The following is a 21,676-nucleotide window of genomic DNA, read 5'->3' as shown; positions in this document are numbered from 1 at the left end:
GGATTGGAATTGTTATACTGTTCTTGAAGTCTGAGGGTATTTTGCCTGTCTCATACACCTTGCTCACCAGATGGTAGAGTTTTGTCAGGGCTGGCTCTCCCAAGGCTATCAGTAGTTCTAACGGAATATTGTCTACTCCCGGGGCCTTGTTTCGACTTAGGTCTTTTAGTGCCCTGTCAAACTCTTCACGCAGTATCAAATCTCCCATTTCATCTTCATCTACATTCTCTTCCATTTCCATAATATTGTCCTCAAGTACATCATCCTTGTATAGATCCTCTATACACTCCTTCCATCTTTCTGCTTTCCCTTCTTTGCTTAGAACTGGGTTTCCATCTGAGCTCTTGATATTCATACAAGTGGTTCTCTTTTCTCCAAAGGTCATTTTAATTTTCCTGTAGGCAGTATCTATCTTACCCCTCATGAGATAAGCCTCTACATCTTTACATTTGTCCTCTAGCCATCCCTGCTTAGCCATTTTGCACTTCCTGTTGATCTCATTTTTGTGACATTTGTATTCCCTTTTGCCTGCTTCATTTACTGCATTTTTATATTTTCTCCTTTCATCAATTAAATTCAATATTTCTTCTGTTACCCAAGGATTTCTACCAGCCCTCGTCTTTTTACCTACTGTATCCTCTACTGCCTTCGCTACTTCATCCCTCAAAGCTACCGATTCTTCTTCTACTGTATTTCTTTCCCCCATTCCTGTCAATTGTTCCCTTATGCTCTCCCTGAAACTCTGTACAACCTCTGGTTTAGTCAGTTTATCCAGGTCCCAGTTCCTTAAATCCCCACCTTTTTGCAGTGTCTTCAGTTTTAATCTACAGTTGATAACTAATAGATTGTGGTCAGAGTCCACATCTGCCCCTGGAAATGTCTTACAATTTAAAACCTGGTTCCTAAATCTCTGTCTTACCATTATATAATCTATCTGAAACCTTCTAGTATCTCCAGGGTTCTTCCATGTATACAACCTTATTTCATGATTCTTGAACCAAGTGTTAGCTATGATTAAGTTATGCTCTGTGCAAAATTCTGCCAGGCGGCTTCCTCTATCATTTCTTAGCCCCAATCCATACTCGCCTACTACGTTTCCTTCTATTCCTTTTCCTACTGTCGAATTCCAGTCACCCATGATTATTAAATTTTCGTCTCCCTTCACTACCTGAATAATTTCTTTTATCTCATCATACATTTCATCAATTTCATCTGCAGAGCTAGTTGGCATATAAACTTGTACTACTGTAGTAGGCGTGGGCTTCGTGTCTATATTGGCCACAATAATGCGTTCACTATGCTGTTTGTAGTAGCTTACCAGCACTCTTATTTTTTTTTATTCACTATTAAACCTACTCCTACGTTACCCCTATTACATTTTGTATTTATTACCCTGTATTCACCTGACTAAAAGTCTTGTTCCTCTTGCCACTGAACTTCACTAATTCTCACTTTATCTAACTTTAACCTACCCATTTCCCTTTTTATATTTTCTAACCTACCTGCCTGTTTAAGGGATCTGACATTTCTCGCTCTGATCTGTAGAATGCCAGTTTTCTTTCTCCTGATAACGATGTCATCCTGAGTAGTCCCTGCCTGGAGTTCCAAATGGGGGACTATTTTACCTCTGGAATATTTTACCCAAGAGGACGCCATCATTATTTAACCATACAGTAAAGCAGCACGCCCTCGGGAAAAATTACAGCTGTAGTTTCCCCTTGCATTCAGCCGTTTGCAATACCAGCACGGCAAGGCCATTTTGGTTAGTGTCACAACGCCAGATCAGTCAATCATCGAGACTGTTGCCCCTGCAACTACTAAAAAGGCTGCTGCCCCTCTTCAGGAACCACACTGAGCCGTGTATCGACTCGTGCTACATCTTGTGTTTAGAGTGCTTTGGTTTTCCTTTTTTCCCCTGACATATTTGTTCATATGTTGTCTGTCATTAAGTGGTTGCTTGGTTGTCTTTTCCCTCTGCTATCGATATCTGCATTTTTGGTTCCAGGAAACTGTTATGGAGGAAGTGAGATCTTTGACTGGCTGTAAGCTCGTGTGGTGGCGTGGAAGTAGGGACGTTGCGCACAGAGAGTGTGGTGGACACGGGAGGGAGTGTGGCTCTCCAGCGAGGCAGGTGTGGTCGGTTGTACCGAGTTGCTATGTGATGTTATGTCGGTTGTGTGTAACGAGGGGGTCGAGTTGACAGAAGAGCTCCCCACTTGTTGGTTGTAGACAGAATCGCCCCACGGGTAGTTGCTGTTCATTTCGTCTAGGTGGGACGTTAACAAGCTTCTTTAAATCCTCCATTTCAACACTGGAGTTTAAAAGGAGACACCTAACATGAAGGAGTGGTCACTACCCGTCAACGTTGCAGAGAAGACGTGAACTCCGGTGACAGAGCGTGTTGTTGCGTGACTGTGGCTTGTTGGGTACGCTGGTGATGCGTGCACGGTCGGATGTGTGGATCCTTGCCATCGGAGGTCGTGTACTGCCTGTTCGAGCATCATTGCAAGTTAAGTTCATTGAAGGTTTAATCATTAAGTAATAAATTTGTGTAACCAGCACCTCTTGTGCCTTGTGGCCTCCGGCGACTGGGTTTCCTGTCCCTGGCACCAGTATAATTGAAGACAGTGATCTTTCCTACTCCTCTCGTTACTGTCTGATGGGAGGTATAGTTTTGGCAGTTTAATTGTTTCGCTATTCTGTCGAGGATTGTGAGTAAATTCATGCTTCTTGTTGGTTGATCATATGGTTGCTCATTCAGGACTGTGTCGTGTAATGTTTCCTTGCACGAGGTTAGCTCTAATTCAGTCAGCAAGTTAAGCCATCTTATAACAAGTTTTCGCTGGCTAAAAGTTGGTGCAGTGAGAGTGGCAATTGTGTTTACAGGCGTATTTAAATTGGTCAGTATTCTGTTTAGCCTGAGCATCCCTGAGTGGGTGATTTGTGGCCACCTTACACGGGTCCGTCGCATCTGTTATGTTCTAACGATATTCCAGGACACTTTTGTTTAAAAATTTTTTTAAATTCCTCCAAGTTTGTAAATTCCTTTTATTGCCATTACTCGTGTGTTTGCTAAGACCTGTTTAATCTTTTTAATGGTGGTACCTTATTAACGAAGTTCTGTATTTACTTTAGTAGCCTGTTTACTAATGTTCTTTAAATTTTTTTAAATTGTTGTATTGCTATAAATTACTTTGACTGGTGTTAACAGCGTGTTTTAAAAGGTGGTTTATTGCCGTATTGTTAGCTTCTGTGTATTTTTTTTTAAATTGTTGTATTGCTATAAATTGCTTGATTGCCATTAACGACATGCTTAAACGGCTGTTTATTGCCGTACTGCTAGTTTCTGTAAGATACGAATAAAACATTTGTGAAAATCTCAACTCAACAGTTAACTACTAGAAATTTGGCCCCGTTTCCCAACTTGTGGTGTGGCTTGTAGTAACCGTAACCACGGTGTGTGTCATACACATTTGTCTGGCCTCTTAACAGATACCCCTGCATTGTGTGCATTAAAATAGTATACCTTCCATACATTGTAATATGCTCCTTTTCCTTCAGTATCATTCAAAATAATGGCAATTTTCCATCAGTAGCCAACAATATACTCACACACATGGTGATTATGTAAGAAGAGGGTAGATTCTGCACATGCAAGGTGTGAGCATTTCACGCTCATGATAATTTTGTTTATTTTATTTTTAATTTCTACTGTTCGTGTTACATAAGCAGAACATTCCAAAATACCAGTACAACAGCAGAACATGTAATCATTTCTAACAATTCAAAATTATTTTTAGCAAACAATGCTCGATGCACAGACTACGCAATAGTGCAATCTGAGAAAGCTGTTGTGCCCATCTTTTGAATGGTTAATATTGCTCATGTCTATTTGAAGAATTATCGTTACTAAATTATAAAGGTCAGACCATAACTTAGTCAGGGAAACTAAAGAACATGCACCATCTTAGTTCCATTAAAAATTATTTAATGAGCACATATTAAATCAAAATACATACCCGCCTATCATTCACACTCAGTCTTGCTTTTTCACAGTTCTGTCCGCCACCACTGATCTGGAGATCAGCTATATGAATATCAATTGATTCATAAGGAGGACCACTTAACAACCATCGGCAACGGATGTTTGCTGGATAATTTCCTGGGTATCCAGGAGATTTTAGTTCTTGTGGTTCATGTCCAACATTCAGAACTGGAGCACCACATGGGGCTGTTGCAAAAACACACATGGTCGCATAATTATGAAGAATTGCAAATTTTTATAAGCTTAGTTTCTAGTGAAATCAAAGGTTGGAGGCGCAAATTGTAAAGATAATGACTTATGATGCATCATATTTGACATTCAATACATAACTATACTTACAATCCTATATTCCATGATGAAAACAGTTGAAAATAAATTACTGAAAGCAGTTTTATCACATCTAAAACACTCCTCATAACTTAATGTGGTGAGAGAATAGGTGTGCTTAGATGTGCATAAATACGTGAAAAGACCTTTTATCGCAGGCTGCTCCAGCCTTAATGTCTGCTGCAGAAAAGCTGGTGCCCGTGGGCACATGCAAGCAGGGGTGGGCAAAGTGCTATGTGCAGGCAGGCAGGGAGCTGGCTGTACATGGGCAGGGGTGGGTAAATGGATCCCAGGTGGATAGTCAACACTGTGCACATACAACTAGTGGTTAGTGGGGAGACCATGATCACATTGCAACTGGATATGTTTAACAGAACCATTCAATCCAAGTGAAAAATACAAATATTTTATTAAACAATGGGAACTTCAGGTTGAAATATCAACAGTATTAGGAACAGGACAGATTGTTACTCACCCTACACATGACTCGCGGGGTTGCAGACAGGCAAAATGAAAGGACTGTTACTCATTATAGGTTTCAGCCAAAGCCTTCTTCAGCACACACACACACACATTCACACAAGCACGCATAAATCTTGCACACATAAGAACTACCACTGACAGCTCTGATCAGAACATTTTGTTACATTTATGAAACAAGACATTTAATTTTCTTTTCGAGAGATGAAATATTTGGTTTGAGACTCCTTGCTAGTGCCAAGATGCAGAATGGTCTTCAGTGTTGGCAATGTTGGGTTGTTAACCTGGACCTTTCTGCAGTTTTTATCCTCTTTGTTACGAAAAAAGGTTGTTCACAACATTATCCTGACCCAAAATAGATATAATGTTGTAGTGATGCAAGGGACAGAAAATTTGTTATAAAAGTCAGTAAATTACTCAATGTACAGTATTTTTCAGTACAGGTATTTCATTCATTCCAAGCAAGTGTCAATTCATGACGTCATCATCCAGAAACGAACTGACTGTAATCTGAATCAATTTTAGCAAACTAATCATTTCTATCAGGCGATAAAATTTTATTGATTATGAAATACAAGTTCTTGAAGTTTATTCAGAATTGGAAATGTTTCATTAGTAATTACATGCCATAATTTATTTGTTTAATATAAAGGTGTTTTGAATTTTGCATGCATAAAAAGAAGTGTGAATTTATGTGCGGCTATTACTCTGAGATGAGTTATCACTTAGAGTGCTAAAAGTGCGCGTGTACAGTTCGCTGACCTATGTGGTGAATTTTATTTTGTGATCTTGACCCAAATGGGGAGTAAATCCAGTTTCATTTAAACTTTATGTGAGATAGACACATCAAATTATTACAGAAGAGTCATTTAGCCCATTAGGGGAAAACTGAAACCTGCGGGCTCGATTTGAAATATGTTACACACCAGTGTGTGATCGAGCTGTCCAGTAAATCGCATACAATAGTTACAAATGCGTTTGGACTTAATGCACAAAGTTGGAAATTAATTTTGAGACAAGTGCTGATTTTGATAAAAGAATAAACATAAAGTTTATTCAAAATATCGAGGTCCAGTTTTAACTGAGACACATATCACCTTGTTGATTACATTGCCTAGCAACACTGTAAAGCAGCTTAATTAACTCATTAGAACAACTTGTGACGTAGTAAGGACCATTACACACACAAAATGTTATATGAAGTTTGCTGACCGCATGAGAGCATTTTTCTTCCCATAAATGCCAATAAACCAGCAGTTTCAAAAGTTAAATTATTAACTCTTGTGTAACTTCATTGATTGTCCAACACCACTATGGAACTTCTTGTATCGTGTCGAATGTGAAACCACTGTAACAAATTTGTTGCTTGGTAATACTTGTCCTTGAGAAAAATTCAGTTTCGTAAATTACTCACTTCTAATTACATTTTCAAAGGCATGGTGTCTGCTGCAACTGGTGGTGCAGTTGTTAGCATAATGGACTTCCATTCGGGAGGATGACAGTTCAAACCCGCATCCGGCCGTCCTGATTTAGGTTTCCAGTGATTTCCCTAAATCGCTCCGGGCAAATGCCGGGACGCGATTTGGACAGGGGCCCCCATTGAAAATGGCGTGTCACTTTGTGCCATGATATGTGCAGTTTTATAACTTGCTCATAATGCTGTATCAATGGAATGAAATATGTACAACAGTTGAAACTGATCCGTATGAAGAACATCAAGGAGCTCTGTGTATGACTGCTTTTCTGCCTCAGATGTACCTGTTGCTCTGCTTCACACATTTGTGTGGCAATGAGTTTGCCTCCTTACTTCACTATCCAGCTTGTCATACTGTGTCGTGCAAAGGAACAAGTAGTGACACTCAGCATTGTGCTTCTTCATTGCATTAAATGTCTTCAACACATGAGGTGCCCATGTCTTTCAACAGATAAAGATTTGTTCTTCCAAAGAAGTGAAAAATGGCAATGGGCCATTTAATTTTAAGAAGTCATCATTATGGTAAAGTCTTGGGTAAAATATTCCGGAGGTAAAATAGTCCCCCATTCGGATCTCCGGGCAGGGACTACTCAGGATGACGTCGTTATCAGGAGAAAGAAAACTGACGTTCTACGGATCGGAGCATAGAATGTCAGATCCCTTAATCGGGCAGGTAGGTTAGAAAATTTAAAAAGGGAAATGGATAGGTTAAAGTTAGATATAGTGGGAATTTGTGAAGTTCGGTGGCAGGAGGAATAAGACTTTTGGTCAGGTGAATACAGAGTAATAAATACAAAATGGAATAAGGGTAATGCAGGAGTAGGTTTAATAATGAATAAAAAAGTAGGAGTGTGGGTAAGCTACTACAAACAGCATAGTGAACGCATTATTGTGGTCAAGATAGACATGAAGCCCACACCTACTACAGCAGTACAAGTTTATATGCCAACTAGCTCCGCAGATGATGAAGAAATTGATGAAATGTATGATGAGATACAAGAAATTATTCAGGTAGTGAAGGGAGACGAAAATTTAATAGTCATGGGTGACTGGAATTCGACAGTAGGAAAAGGAATAGAAGGAAATGTAGTAGGTGAATATGGATTGTGGCTAAGAAATGATAGAGGAAGCCGCCTGGTAGAATTTTGCACAGAGCATAACTTAATCATAGCTAACACTTGGTTCAAGAATCATGAAAGAAGGTTGTATACATGGAAGAACCCTGGAGATGCTAGAAGGTTTCAGATAGATTATATAATGGTAAGACAGAGATTTAGGAACCAGGTTTTAAATTAAATAAGACATTTCCAGGGGCAGATGTGGAGTCTGACCACAATCTTTTGGTTATGAACTGTAGATTAAAACCGAAGAAACTGCAAAAAGGTGGGAATTTAAGGAGATGGGACCTAGATAAACTGACTAAACCAGAGGTTGTACAGAGTTTCAGGGAGAGCATAAGGGAACAATTGACAGGAATGGGGGAAAGAAATACAGTAGGGGAAGAATGGGCAGCTTTGAGGAATGAAATAGTGAATGCAACAGAGGATCAAGTAGGTAAAAAGACGAGGGCTAGTAGAAATCCTTGGGTAACAGAAGAGATACTGAATTTAATTGATAAAAGGAGAAAATACAAAAATGCAGTAAGTGAAGCAGGCATAAAGGAATACAAAGTCTCAAAAATGAGATCGACAGGAAGTGCAAAATGGCTAAGCAGGGATGGCTAGAGAACAAATATAAGGATGTAGAGGCTTATCTCACGAGGGGTAAGATAGATACTGCCTACAGGAAAATTAAAGAGACCTCTGGAGAAAAAGAGAACCACTTGCATGAATATCAAGAGCTCAGATGGAAACCCAGTTCTAACTAAAGAAGGGAAAGCAGAAAGGTGGAAGGAGTATATAGAGGGTCTATACAGGGGCGATGTTCTTGAGGACAATATTATAGTAATGGAAGAGGAGGTAGATGGGGGGGAAAAAAAATATTCCCAGTAGCAAGATTTAGACCAGTGACTTTGTGAATACAATGCCTTTGTGAATACAATCTGACTGGCTTTATGAAATCTTACCTGAGCTTCACAGCCTGTAAGTATGAAGGAAATCAGAGGTGGCCACTCTGTAAGGTCTCTTGTAAGTGCTTCATCAGATGTAGACAATACTTGCATGTGCACACACACGTACACACACACACACACACACACACACACACACACACACACACAATGTCATAACAAGCTTTATGAATGGATATAGCAGTGCAGAGTAATTCCACATCATGAACAGAGACACATAATTGTGCAATAAGTTTGCTTTTGTCACTTTTTATGTGATTCATGGATTCTAAGGAAACTTTTGGCTCAGTTTCATCTAAATCCATACTAACAGTCATTAAACACTGTACTGATTCAACCTAAGTTAATATGCTCAAAAACTGTATATGTCAATGCTAGAAATTCCATCAGACTTCATTCAGGTACTGGCAAATTCAGACCTGAAAGATAGGAATCAGGCATGGAGATACCTCATAACTATAACTGTTCTTGGAAGCCCTACAGGAAGTTTTAAAATCTCTCAACTAGAAAAAGAAGCAATATACACTAACCACACACAAGCGAAACAGCTTTCTTTTGCTGATGTACTTTTTGCCTTTAGTGCAGGTGATTGCAACAACTGTATTATAATAAGCCTGCAACAATGTACCAAGAACACATGAAAAATAGCATGATAAGGGTTAATAATGAAGTTTTAGAACCAATAGATGAGTTTTTGTATTTCAATAAGTTAAGGATAATGAATGGATGTAGTGCAAAAGAAATAAAGCTAAGATGTACAGTGCACTGGAGTGCATTTTGAATACTAAATGGTTGTTTCAAAACCAAGCTCCCAACAGAAAGTTTATCATCTGTATGTACTTCCAGTTGATTTATGGGACTGATACATGGACTTCACTGCAAACACAGAGGGTTATTCTTTGAGCAATATAGAGATGAATAGTGGGAATTATTGGGAGATAAAAGAAAAACACATCAACTGGATGTGGGTGGGATATATATCCAGGGAAATAGAGAGGGGAGGAATATGGAATATTTTAGCCAGACTCTAACAGATAAGAAAAGGCCAAAGCAGCAGCTTAATGGAAGATGGGTAGACCACATTACAAAATATTCAGACACAATATGGTGGCATACAGCTGAAGAGTGTAATGCAAGCAGAAGTTTGGAGAACGCCTTTAGTCAACCGTGTATGTGATGTGACTTACGATGTTGCAAATGTCCTTGGAAATTGCCCCCCCCCCCCCTCACACACACACACACACACACACACACACACACACACACACACACACACAACACCTTCCACCAACTCTCCTTTGCCCTCTCCAGTCTCAAAAGAAATGGAGATTATTATGACGGTTGTCTGTTAAAGGACACTAACTTTTCAAATTTTTGAGATATTTTAAATAAATAAAAGTGCTTCAAAAATCCACTCACATGCTCTCTGAAAAACTCGTGCTCTGAACCCTGGAGCATTGTAGGTTCCATCAGATACAAAGCGTACCCACATGTGGTCTGAGGATGTGATAATCTTCTGTGGAATTTGATTGCCACAGAATTTTCCCAGCAACTCTGAGTACTGGCTGCCTCCATCACGTACCTGCATTCCAATGAAATATTGTTGTGTATACACGAATATAATTAAAGAATAATTACAACTATACAGCCAACTATATTTCCAGTATCAATATTCAATACTGTCTTGTTAATCAGGCACTACATCTTTCTGTAACAACAAATATAAAATCCTTCCCAATGCATCAATATTTCCTAATAGTATAGTGGTGTGAAAGAGAGAGAGTGTAAACTCACTATCGTTATTAATTTTGTTGTCAATAATTGACACTACTGCTTTCCTTTGGCTGAAAAAGTTATATTTGACTGTACTAGGCAGGTTGTTGTATCTCTAGTGCTCTGTAGTGTATGCACAAAATAACTTAACCCTCTGTTTGCAAACAGGGTGGTTGGGGAGGGGATAATGGTAGGAGTGGGAGTTCCACAGTAAACATCCAATGCACAACAGGGGAGGTGCAGCTCAATAGCTGAAGCCTTTGCGCAACACCTATTACACAGATCTTCTAAGCTACAGCTAGCGAGCCTGCAAATGATCATATTAACAGTTTGTATCAGTAGGATCAGCAAATCAACAAATACAGAAGTTCAGTATCAACAGTGTCTGACTGGGGTACCAAAAAATAATGATCACATAAATGAAGGCATAATAAGTGTAGAAAGGATCTGCAGCTCCTTACTCCTTTATTCTCTTTATTGGCTGATAAGATATTCCAACAGCCGATGACACCTTCTCTATCACAGTTTTTTAATGTAATGTAATTGGGCAGATAAAAACTCTGTTCAGCATGTGGAAGCAGGAAGACACACATAAGGGTATTGAAATCTGCAAGCTTTCAGAGCCAGTGGCTCCTTATTCTGGCAGACAGGCTGAAAAGGAAGGAAGTAGGGTGAAGAAAAAGAACTGGCAAGATGCAGGAAATGGGGAGAGTTCGGAAAAGTTTGCTCTAGAGTCAAGGGAGACTTACCGAAAGGGATGAGATGGAAAGACTGATTGCTGGGGAAAACCTGAAGCTTAAAGGTGAAAATAGGGTAATATGCAAGACAGAGATTACTGGCACATCATGCATGAGTTAGTAAGAGCAGAAAGCTATGTGGCAGAGGTGGGGGAGGGGTCAGGGAAAAATAGACAGATCCAAAAATAAAAGATATGGAAAACTAAAAGGAAGCACAGAAATGAATTGTTACTGAGAAGCAATGCTGAGATAGAAGATATTAATGTAAATTAAGGATGGGTGGGTGGCAAGAACCAAGGACACATAATATCAGTTCACATCTGCAGACCTCTCTGAGACACTGGTATCTGGAGCAGGAATCCAGATGGTACTTGTGGTGAAATGAGCACTGAAGTCATGACTGTGATGTTGTAAGGTATGCTCTGCAACAGGATACTGTGTATTGTCAGTATACACCCAATGCCTATGCTCATTCATCTGCACCGGGATACTGTGTGTTGCCAGTGTACACCCACCACCTATGCTCATTCATCCTAACTGATACATAACAGCTGATACATGACATGTCATTTCAAAGGTGGCTCTCCCCTTGATAGTAAAAGTTTTGCTAGCTATTGGGCTAGTAGATGTGATGGTAGAAAAGCGCATAGGGCAAGTCAAATAGTAGGGACAGTCACAGAGTTAGGAGCTATAGGGTAGGCAAATGGGTGCACAAGGAGCATAGGATCTGATAATGATCTTGCGGATATTGGGAAGGCAACAAAAAGTTATTCTAGGTGTGGTGAGCAAAATATCAGACAGGAGGGACCTCATTTCAGGACATGATTTTAGAAAGTCATAGCCTTGGCAATGTAGCTGATTAATACATTCTGGATAATATTAAGTGACAAGAGGTGTACTCCTAATTGTTTTTTGGGAGGATCAGCAGCACCAGGACTGGATGTGACGGCTTGGGAAATCTGCTTATGTACTATGCTGGTGGGTAATTACGTCTAGTAAATGCTGAGGTGAGAATGTATCTGTAAGGAGTCTGCATCTGAACAAATAAGTTGCCTCAAATGCCAAGGCTGTATGAGAGGGAATGTTTGAAATGGAAAGGATGGCAACCATCAAAATATAACTAACAATGTATTTAGAGATTCCAAGAATTCTAACAGGTCAGCCTCATTGTGCGTCCACATGGTAAAGATGCCATCAATGTATCTAAATGAAACCAGCATCTGAAGGCTTATGGATCCCAGGAAATTTCCCTCCAAGTGACCCATGAAGAGGGTGGCACAGGAAGGAAACATCCTGGTTCCTATGATCTGTTTGTACGTCTGACCCTCAAGTATTTGTTGGTAAGTATAAAACTGATTAAGTTGAGCAGGAATGATGATGTAGGTTTGGAATCAGGTGGGTGCTGAATGAGGAAATGTTCAGCAGCAGACAGACCATATACATGGGGGATGTCTGTATAGAGGGAGGTGGCATCAATGTTAATAAACATGACAAGCAAGGTTTGTAGAGGGAATGGGACAAGCACAGATTTCAGATGATCTAGGAAATGGCTAGTGTCTTTAATGTACGGGGGAAGTCATTGTACTATAGGTTCCAGGTGTTAATCAAATAAGGTAGATATATGTTTGGTGGGTGCTTTGAAGACAGCAGCTATGGGATGGCCAGAGTGATTGGGTTTGTGGATCTTAGGAAGAACGTAAGTCCTACGGACTGAGGTGTTAGTCTTTGTGATGGCCTGAGCTTTTGAGAAGGGACTATAGGTCAGTTTGTATCCCTTGTACACTGGGAGGATAATGATGGAATCATCAATTTTTTGGGAATAAAGTGCCTGGAGTTCTATAGAGATCATGGTCAGCACCTGAGGAAGGATTGTGAAGCAATGATGAATCTCAGGAATTCTTGGCAGGCTTGCAAGAGATTATTTTGAAATAGTGGTGGTGGATCAAATTGTGATCATGGTCTGAGCTGTTCAACACAAGGTTCAATGTCATGTTTGCTGTTAGAAAGTTTTTGGGATTGGATTGGAAAGTGATACTTCCAACTGAGATTACATACGAAAGAAAGTATTTCCTCCACCAAAGCAGCGTGACTAAATGCAAGTTTAGGGCTGAGAGTGAGACTCTTGGATAACACAGATAATTCAGGAGGGAAGAGTGACACAGATGAGATGTTGAGCACGAATCCGCCTGACAAATTAGTGTCGAGGTCTGGTGTTCCGACCAGCCTGTGGATGTTTTTTAAGGCAGTTTTCCATCCACCTTGGTGAATTCGGGCTGGTTTCTCTTATTCTACCTCAGTTACACTATGTCACCAATTGCTGCACCAACACTTTCTCCACGTATGTGTACACCATAGTTATTCTACCACGCAAACATTGGGGCTATACTCGTCTGGTGTGAGACATTCCTGAGGTGTGTGTGTGTGTGGGGGGGGCGGGGGGGGGGGGGGGGGGCGGACAGCACAATAGCCTGGGGTTGGTGTGGGGCGGCAGTGGGGTGAGTGGACTGCTGTAGCCTGTTGTGGGGTTGTGTGCCACTGCAGGCTATGGCGGGGATGAAGCCTCTCCATCGTTTCTAGGTCCCCGGTTCCATACAATACAATACAATACAATACAATTCCCATGAACATGAGTTATCATTGCCCTTGGAAGCAATGTGATGGCTGGGCATGTTAAGAAGGTTGGCCAAGCTCGGTTTGTAAGAGAGAAGTGGTGGCTGTTGGTGTGACTGTTTTGGCAACCAGAGAAGGACAGAAAGAGAAACACTATTGTTAGGGTATTTTAGGAGAAAGTGGGACAGCTTTCTGAGGCAAAGTCTGGTCTGTTGTTGCAATTTGAGGTTGGCTTTGCAGATGACATGATCCAAGAAAACATGAGAGACAGGTAACTGCAGGATTTCGTAGAAGCAGAGAAGTTTGTGGATTGGAAATTGGCAGATGGGGCATACGGATTACAGGTTAGCTAGTAAGTGCAAGAATTACTGTATTTGAAACTGTAAAAGGGGCTGATATAGAGTAGGATTACATTCTGAAACAAGTACTTTCAATGATGGGGCTTTGATTGATACTTCCAGGCTCAAGCTGGTGTCAAGGAATGAAATGTGGGTGCTTCGTTTTGATAGTGCAAAAATTATGTTTTCGAAAGGACTGAATGTAATATGTTGTGGTGATAGGCGATCACACAGCTGTCATCACATGATCAGCTGATTGCTTACTACCTGTCAACTGAGTTTGCTCGCTGTTTGCTAGGATTGCTAACATGTGGTTACTTCTTGCCTCAGCACAAGGACATTCCAAGGTTTTTGAATGTTATACATTACATTATTCCATTGTTGACTACTTTCTGAGATTCTTGTTCTTAGTAGCTGTCAATTGTTTCCTCCAGTTATGTTAATTCTATTTTCATGTTCCTTGTGATTCTTGTAATTTGGAACACTCTAATTATGGAAATAAAAAGCACTGAATGTAGGAGCCGTCTCAACACAATTCTTCCACTATAAAAGCATGAAATTAAGCTGCAAGCCTCACTCACAGCAAGACTTGCAATAGTGGTGACCCCGACATGATTTGTGATCAAATATACAATTTACAAAGCTCAAGAACACATTCAATACCAGGAACATGTCAGAGGCAGATGCACTCACAATCTCAAGACTGGTGGTACAGCTAACTTGGTTCTGGGCTCACAATCCCATATTACGGTTTGTGCAGATTGAGGTGAGCTTCCTTTGTGCTGGTGTGACACCTGAGTCCACAAAGTCTGATTTAGTAGTTAGTCAACTGAATCATTGATATGCTGCCGAAGTGGAAGAAATTGTAACTTCACCAACCAAGATGGAATTAATACAACGAGCATCAGCATCACAAGAAGAGAGAGTGCAACAAGTACTAACAAAAGAGAATATTGGAGACAAGAAACCATCACAATACTTCCATCAGTTGAAGAGTTAAGCCAACAAACGCACAGTTCCAGACAAACACTACTTCATACATTGTGGAGCAGTAGATTGCCAGCTGAGGAGAAAGCTATCACCGCAGCACAAGTAGATATGCTGCTCGATGCTGTAGCTGATGTAATTGACCATATTCAAGAAACAACTGTGCTCACCTCCTGTTCTGAAGTGGCAATGGTACGTAACAGCACTTCAATTGCAACCAGACCTGACTACGACAGTTTACTGAATAAAGTTGAGGCACTGAACAAACAGCTTAATGGTATCCTCTTGTTTTAAATAAAGTTGAGGTACTGAACAAACAGCTGAATGATAGCCTCTTGAGAAAGGTCAATGCCCTCAGTAAAGAGTTGATGGAGCTGCTCACTGCTGAAACATTACAGTGCAGCCCTGACGGAGATCGTGGAGTCATTCTTTATCAGACGTACTCTCCTCCAGTGACTCGCAATCAGTGAGTATATGTTGGTGTTACCCGTGATTCGAAGATCAGGCACATGACAGTATCCTTCGGTGTGCGTAAGTCAGCCATAAACATCAGATGGAGGTACATGTACCCTCTGTATACTTATTCATAATGGATCACAAGATGGGGGAGAATGTTTTTGATAGATACTGGATCTGATTTCAGCATTCTGCCACAGGATAATCTACAGATGTACCGTCTGAACACCATGTTTTGACTGTTGGTCACTAACAGCTCTGCCATTGTAATGTACAGCATGCAGCACTTGGAACTGGACCTGGCAGCCATCAGTTCTGCATTGCAACAGTATGTTAATGAGGCCTAGCAGCCCCTTGCTTTTTTCTCTCAGAAGTTGTCTCCAGCTCAGCACCAATAGAGCACATATGACAAAGAATTCTTGGCAATCTACACATCCGTGAAGTATTTCTATCCACAGCTAGAGGCAATAGTATTTACAATCTATAAGAACCACAAACCTCTGACCTTTACCTTCCTCTAGAATAACGGCAAATGCTCTCCAAAGCAGTTCAATCAGCTAGGATTTATTGTTCAATTATCCACCAACATTAAACATATCTCAGGATTACACAACATAGTGGCAAACTAGACAGTTTGTCGCACATCAGCACCATCACGGAGATAATCAATCTAACATGCCTGACTCAAGCACAGCAGTCTAACCAAGAACTCCGAGATTGCTTAAACGATTCTACAGCAGGCCTGCAGCTCATGCTCATTGACATCCTGAGGTAAACACTATGGAGTACTGTGACACCTCCAATGGAAAAACACATACTAGGTAACATAAAAACATTTGTTATTTTTTGGTATTGCATACTCAGAAATAAAAAATACTGTCCTGCAATGTAACTGACAAAGGGAGTATATCAATGAAAATAATAAATTTTTGAAAATATGATGTAACTGGATAAATAAATAAATCTATCTTGGGTTGTCAGGTGTTTTGCCGGATATCACGTCGCACCTGATGAAGGTAACAAGTTATGTTACCGAAATATCGTGCAAGTATGACGCTGGTATCTGGCAGAACACCCACAGCCCAAGATGTCATTAGATCGCCGGGAAAGCCTGAAGAATTAAAAAAAAAATCTACTCGTGTAGCAGTAGCTATCCCTCTTTCCTAAACCTCACATGTCCTTTTCATTCTCTCCTTTCCCTTCCTCTTCAACCGTTCTGCCAGAAGAAAAAGCCACTCATTCCAAAAGCTTTCAGATTTCAACACCTTTATGTGCGTGAGACCCAAGGATATGTTGTAATGCCAGATCCCACCAACGGAATTCTGAGAAACTGGTGTCTGTTGGATGAATGCAAAATACACATGTTATTAAACAGGCACCTGTGTCATGACTGTCATGTTGTAGAGCATGCTCTGCAACATGATATTGTGTGTTGTCAGTATAAATAATCTGCCTGTGCCCAAACTCTCTGCCAGTACCCATTCAACCTAACTCATAATTTGGCTCCTTCCTATGCCAGCCTCTTCATGGGTCACTTAGAGGAGGCTGTCCTGGGATCCGTAAGCCTTCAACCCCTGGTTTGTATTAGATACATTGATGACACCTTTGCCACATGAACTCATGGTGAGGCTGACCTGTTAGAATTCTTGGAATCTCTAAATGTATTCTCCTAATTAAATTTCACGAGGTCCTATTCTGGATCGCACATCACTTTCCTTGATGCTGACATCATCCTCATTGAGGCTCAACTACACACATCTGCTCACACTGTACATACTAACAAAAAACAGCACTTATATTTTGGCATTTGCCATCCTTTCCATGTCAAATGTTCCCTCCCATACAGACTTGGCAGACAAGGCAAACTTATTTGTTCAGATGCAAACTTTTTTACAGCAATACACCATCATTATCACATCAGCCTTCAGTGAATGTAATTACCCCATCAGTCTAATTCAACAGTAGATTTCCTGGGCCATCACATCCAATCCTGGTACTGCTGAGTGCACCAATTGTCACTCAGTATTATCCAGAATGTATTAATCATCTAGTATGACAAGGCTATGACTTCCTAAAATCATGTCCTGATATTAGGTCCATTCTGTCTCAAAATTCAGCCACCACACATAGAACAGCTTTTTGTCACCCTCCCAATCTGCACAGTATCCTTGTCAGATACTATGCTCCTTGTGCATCCATTTGCCTACCCTATGACTCCTAACCCTGTGACCGTCCCCACTGGTAATACTTGCCCTAGGCACCCACCTCCCACCTCCTATACTAGCCCTGTAACTGGCAAAACATGTACTACCCAAGGGGGAGCCACCTATGAAATGACACGTCATGCACCAGCTGTTATGTTAACACTGTTTTGCCTTTTTACCCCCAAGTTATAGTTAGACTGAATGGGATAGGCAGTGATTATATACTGGTAACACACAATATCCTATTGCACAGCATGCTCTACAACCGGACAGTGATGATCTTGGTGCCTGTTTTGTCACATGTGCCATTCAGATTATTCCCCAAAGATGCCAGTTTCTCAGAACTATGCATTTGGAAAAGTTTGTTACAATATGTCCTTGGTTCTTGCCAGCCACTCAATCTTAATTCACACTAATATCTCACATCACTGCATTTCTTCTCAGTACCTGCTCCTTTCTTCACTCCCTTCTAGTTTTCTATATCTTTTATTTTTTGACCTGTCGCCCCCCCCCCCCCCCCCCCCCCCACCAAACACATGCAATACGCTTAGATTTCTGCCTTTATTAACTCATGCATGCACATTGTTTAAGGCATAATCTCTGTCTTGCATATTACCCTATCTTCCATCTACAACCTATCACATTTTCATATCTCATCCAGTTCAGCTCCCAACAATCAGTCTTTCTTCCTCATCCCATCTGGTATATCTCTCCCAGGGTTCTAGGTGACTCTTTGAACTATCCCCATTTCCTAAACCTCACCAGTACTTTACGTTCAGTCCTCTTCCTCCCCCTTGAAACCTTTTACTAAAAGAAGAAGGAGCCACAGGCTCCAAAAGCTCGCAAATTTCAATATCTTTATGTGTGTGTTCTCCTGCTACTGCTTAGTGAGTAGATTTTTTTCTCTATCCAGTTATATTATATTTTTAAAAATGGATTATTTTCGTTGATACACTTTTTAATGAGATTTTTGCTCCTTCACCTTGTTCTTTTGATATAAATTTTATGACACTGCACACCATCTATCATGAAGCAGTACTCTGACGCATAGTGTGCATAGAGACTGTGGTGCCCTGCTGTGTGAAAATGAAGTAGCGATGAGTTCGTGGGTTGGCAAGTGACAGGCAGTGGAGAACAGAAATTGCTACTCCTAAGTGCACAGCTCAGCAGGTGGTATGCAACTGACGTGGTCATCCTTCACAACAAAAGAATGGACCCACCCAGCAGTCAAGATGAGGATATATTTCTAGGGGGAGGGAGGGGGGGGGGGGGGGGGGGGAGCCATGTTATTTTGAACAAATTCTACAATAATTTTCTATTCTTCAGCTCTCTGAGGTTGTATTTAATACTCTTGTTTCCTACAGCAGTTCATTCTGCAATCATCTCCTTTTCCACTCCCACAAATTGTCTCTTAGCACTCTTCTTTCGTTTGTATTTATTTTTTGTTAGGTTAATTTGCAATAACTAATACTCTTAGCTTACTTCAAAGTCTTTAGAATTCTCAACTGAGTGCCAACAATAAGTGCAAGCGTTTATTCAGTTAGCTTAAATGGAGTAACATAAATGCCCTTCATTAATACTGCCTTAGTAGATTATTATTAAAAACTGTGTAAGACAAAAAATACTGTATAATCACTGATTCGTATTACTTGAATATTTTCACATTCCTTGTTGTTTTACCTGTAAGTTACAGTGTAAATGAATTGATAACCATAGGAAATTACAGTGATAATTAAAATGCAGCAAGGGACAGTTCTTGGTGGTAGAATGAATTTTGTCACAAAATTATTGCACATTACATAAAAACTGCCAAGAAACAGGAATAGCAGCAACAAAAGTATTCCTCGTAAAATCACATTACACGTCACTAATTGTGATTAAGAAGCAGGAAAAAAATGCAATATAACACATGATCTGACATTCAGTTTTGTAAACCAAATGAATGCTAAAGAAAACAAAGAAACATGCATGATATTTACCTCAATATAGTCGCAGCTGCACTCTGTGCTTGCTTGTAAAGGACTGTGACATGTTTCAATGTTGAGAGAATCAAACTCTAGATGAATTATACTTGATACATTTGCAAGAATTGTCCAGTGACAATCAAGGAAAGATTCATATTGCCCATTATGATCAATATCCACTGACTGAATTATCTGAGGACTATCTGATACATGAATAATACCTCCACAGCCCTGGGATGGACCTGTAAGAAAAAGAGGCATTAATGGACATAAAGAAAATTACCTGCATTCACAACATACATGTTGGACTCCAGTTCTTTTAATCCATGTTGGGTGCAGATAGAAATACAAACTTAAGCTCAAAACAAGTAGCATCTCTTTCTTTATTCATGAACAACCACTAACACTGCCAGCATGTGGAGTACTTGCAACATCTGGTAGACTGCATTGTGTTTTCCATATTGAATGATACAATATTCATTTGTTTTCTTCTTTAATGAGCTATGAAACCTATTGCTGCCAAATGAATAAGAGATACAGAAATGGTGTAGTACATGTGGAAAACATATGAGCATAGGTGGAACATTTCAAAGGAGACTGAACAGCTTCTCACAGTGTACCATAGCAAGCACATCCACAAACCAAACAAGCAAACTGACAATATGATTGCAAAAGTGGAACAAATGATAATGGAAGATAACTGACTAGCTGTAACAGATACACACTCCAAAGCTGGCATTTCCATGGCATTTATGAAAACCATACCACATGAAGAACTTAAAACGTGGAAAATGTGTTCATGGTGGATAGCTCAATGGTGATTGTTGAATACAAAGCTACATGGTTATATAAGTTTCATGTATTTTTGACATGAATGAGACTTTCTTTTTATCAGCTGTCGCAATGGATGAGATGTGGATGTCATTTCTCAATCCTGAAACAAATGGCAATGAACACAGTGGAAACATATTGACCCATTACCACCAAAAAATGTTTCAGGTTAACCATAAGTGGGGAGAAAGTGAGATTGGAAGAGTGGAGGCATGATCTTAACTTATTATATTCCACAAGACACTGCAGCAATGGCACCATCATATGAATTATTTCCGAGGACAAAGCTTCTTCAGTTACACCAAGAAAAATTACTGGGAATGGATGCTTATGTGTTTCCTCACTGAGGCACTACTCCTCCTTATTGGACAATCCCGATGCAGGAATTTCTTTATAACAGTAACTCTGAAGTGGTACCTTATACTTTTTAGTCCCTGGACTCCACCCCTGGCTTGTATCAACAGTGAAAGACACCATTCATGGTTGTCAGTTTTCCAGTCAGTCTTCTTCTTTTTCTTCTTCTTCCATTTCACACTCTTTGGGGTACGCTGGATCAATCATTTCTTTGTGTGTTGTTCGTTTCTTTGGGGCCAGTATTTCTTCATTCTTTCTTATCTTCTTTTCCTCTCTTCTTCCGAGATGAAGGGTTTGGACTTTTGTGTAGATCTGTCTTGGAACCTTATGTTTTCATCTTTAGTAATTAATTTAGCTATTCGATTGATAAGTGAACTTTCTGAAATCTTTAATTCTACTAGGTCTTTCTCAGTTTCTTTAAACCAGTTGGGTTTCGTTTTGTGGTTACGGAAAATGTCAAAGATTTGTTTGATTAATCTGTTGGAATTTATCCTGAGTAGATGACCTTAAAAATGTATTCTCCTTTTTGGCATAGTATCTGAAAGTTTTTCGTGGAGAGTTTCATTTTTGACGTATATAACCTTACTGTCTTCAAATTTTTGCCCTATGATTTTTCTTTCCTTTAGTTCAAGTTTCTCCATTCATGTTTAGTGTTTCTGCAGCATACAGTGCTTCTGGCTTAATCACTGACTTGTAATGTGTAATTTTGGACCCCCATGAAAGGGATTTTTTGTTGTATATATTTTTTGTTAGTTGGAAGGACAATTCAAGTTTATTTTTTCTGGATTTCATTGCTATGCTTTCCTCAGCATTCCAACTAATCCATTCTCTGAGATATTTGAATTCTTTTACTATTTCAATCTTTTGTTCTTGAACCTTGAGGTATTCACATGAGTGCTTGATGTTTATCAAGATCATAGTTTTATCAAAGGCAATGTGAAGACCTATTTTAGCTGCTGGTTTCTTTAGTTCAAGGATTTGCTCCGATGCTTCTTCCATTGTTTTAGCAAATAGGGCCATATCATCTG

The 21,676-nt window shown here is 40.0% G+C and overlaps 1 protein-coding gene across 1 annotated transcript in view; it reads right to left on the bottom strand.

Annotated features, from left to right (window-relative positions):
• The window catches only part of LOC124545739 (cubilin-like), a 718,402-nt gene that overhangs the window by 59,399 nt on the left and 637,327 nt on the right, over positions 1–21,676 (bottom strand). The window contains exons 57-59 of the mRNA XM_047124681.1: positions 19,479–19,705; positions 9,814–9,976; positions 4,020–4,231 (exon numbers count right to left, since the gene is read on the bottom strand). Of these exons, the coding sequence (XP_046980637.1) occupies positions 4,020–4,231; positions 9,814–9,976; positions 19,479–19,705 (602 nt within the window). The remainder of the gene's footprint in view (positions 1–4,019; positions 4,232–9,813; positions 9,977–19,478; positions 19,706–21,676) is intronic.

This window comes from Schistocerca americana, chromosome 8 (genome assembly GCF_021461395.2).
Source record: "Schistocerca americana isolate TAMUIC-IGC-003095 chromosome 8, iqSchAmer2.1, whole genome shotgun sequence".
In the NCBI taxonomy this organism is placed as follows: Eukaryota; Metazoa; Arthropoda; class Insecta; order Orthoptera; family Acrididae; genus Schistocerca; species Schistocerca americana.
The sequence above is the reverse complement of the archived record's forward strand: the minus strand, read 5'-3'. Positions and strand labels throughout refer to the sequence as shown.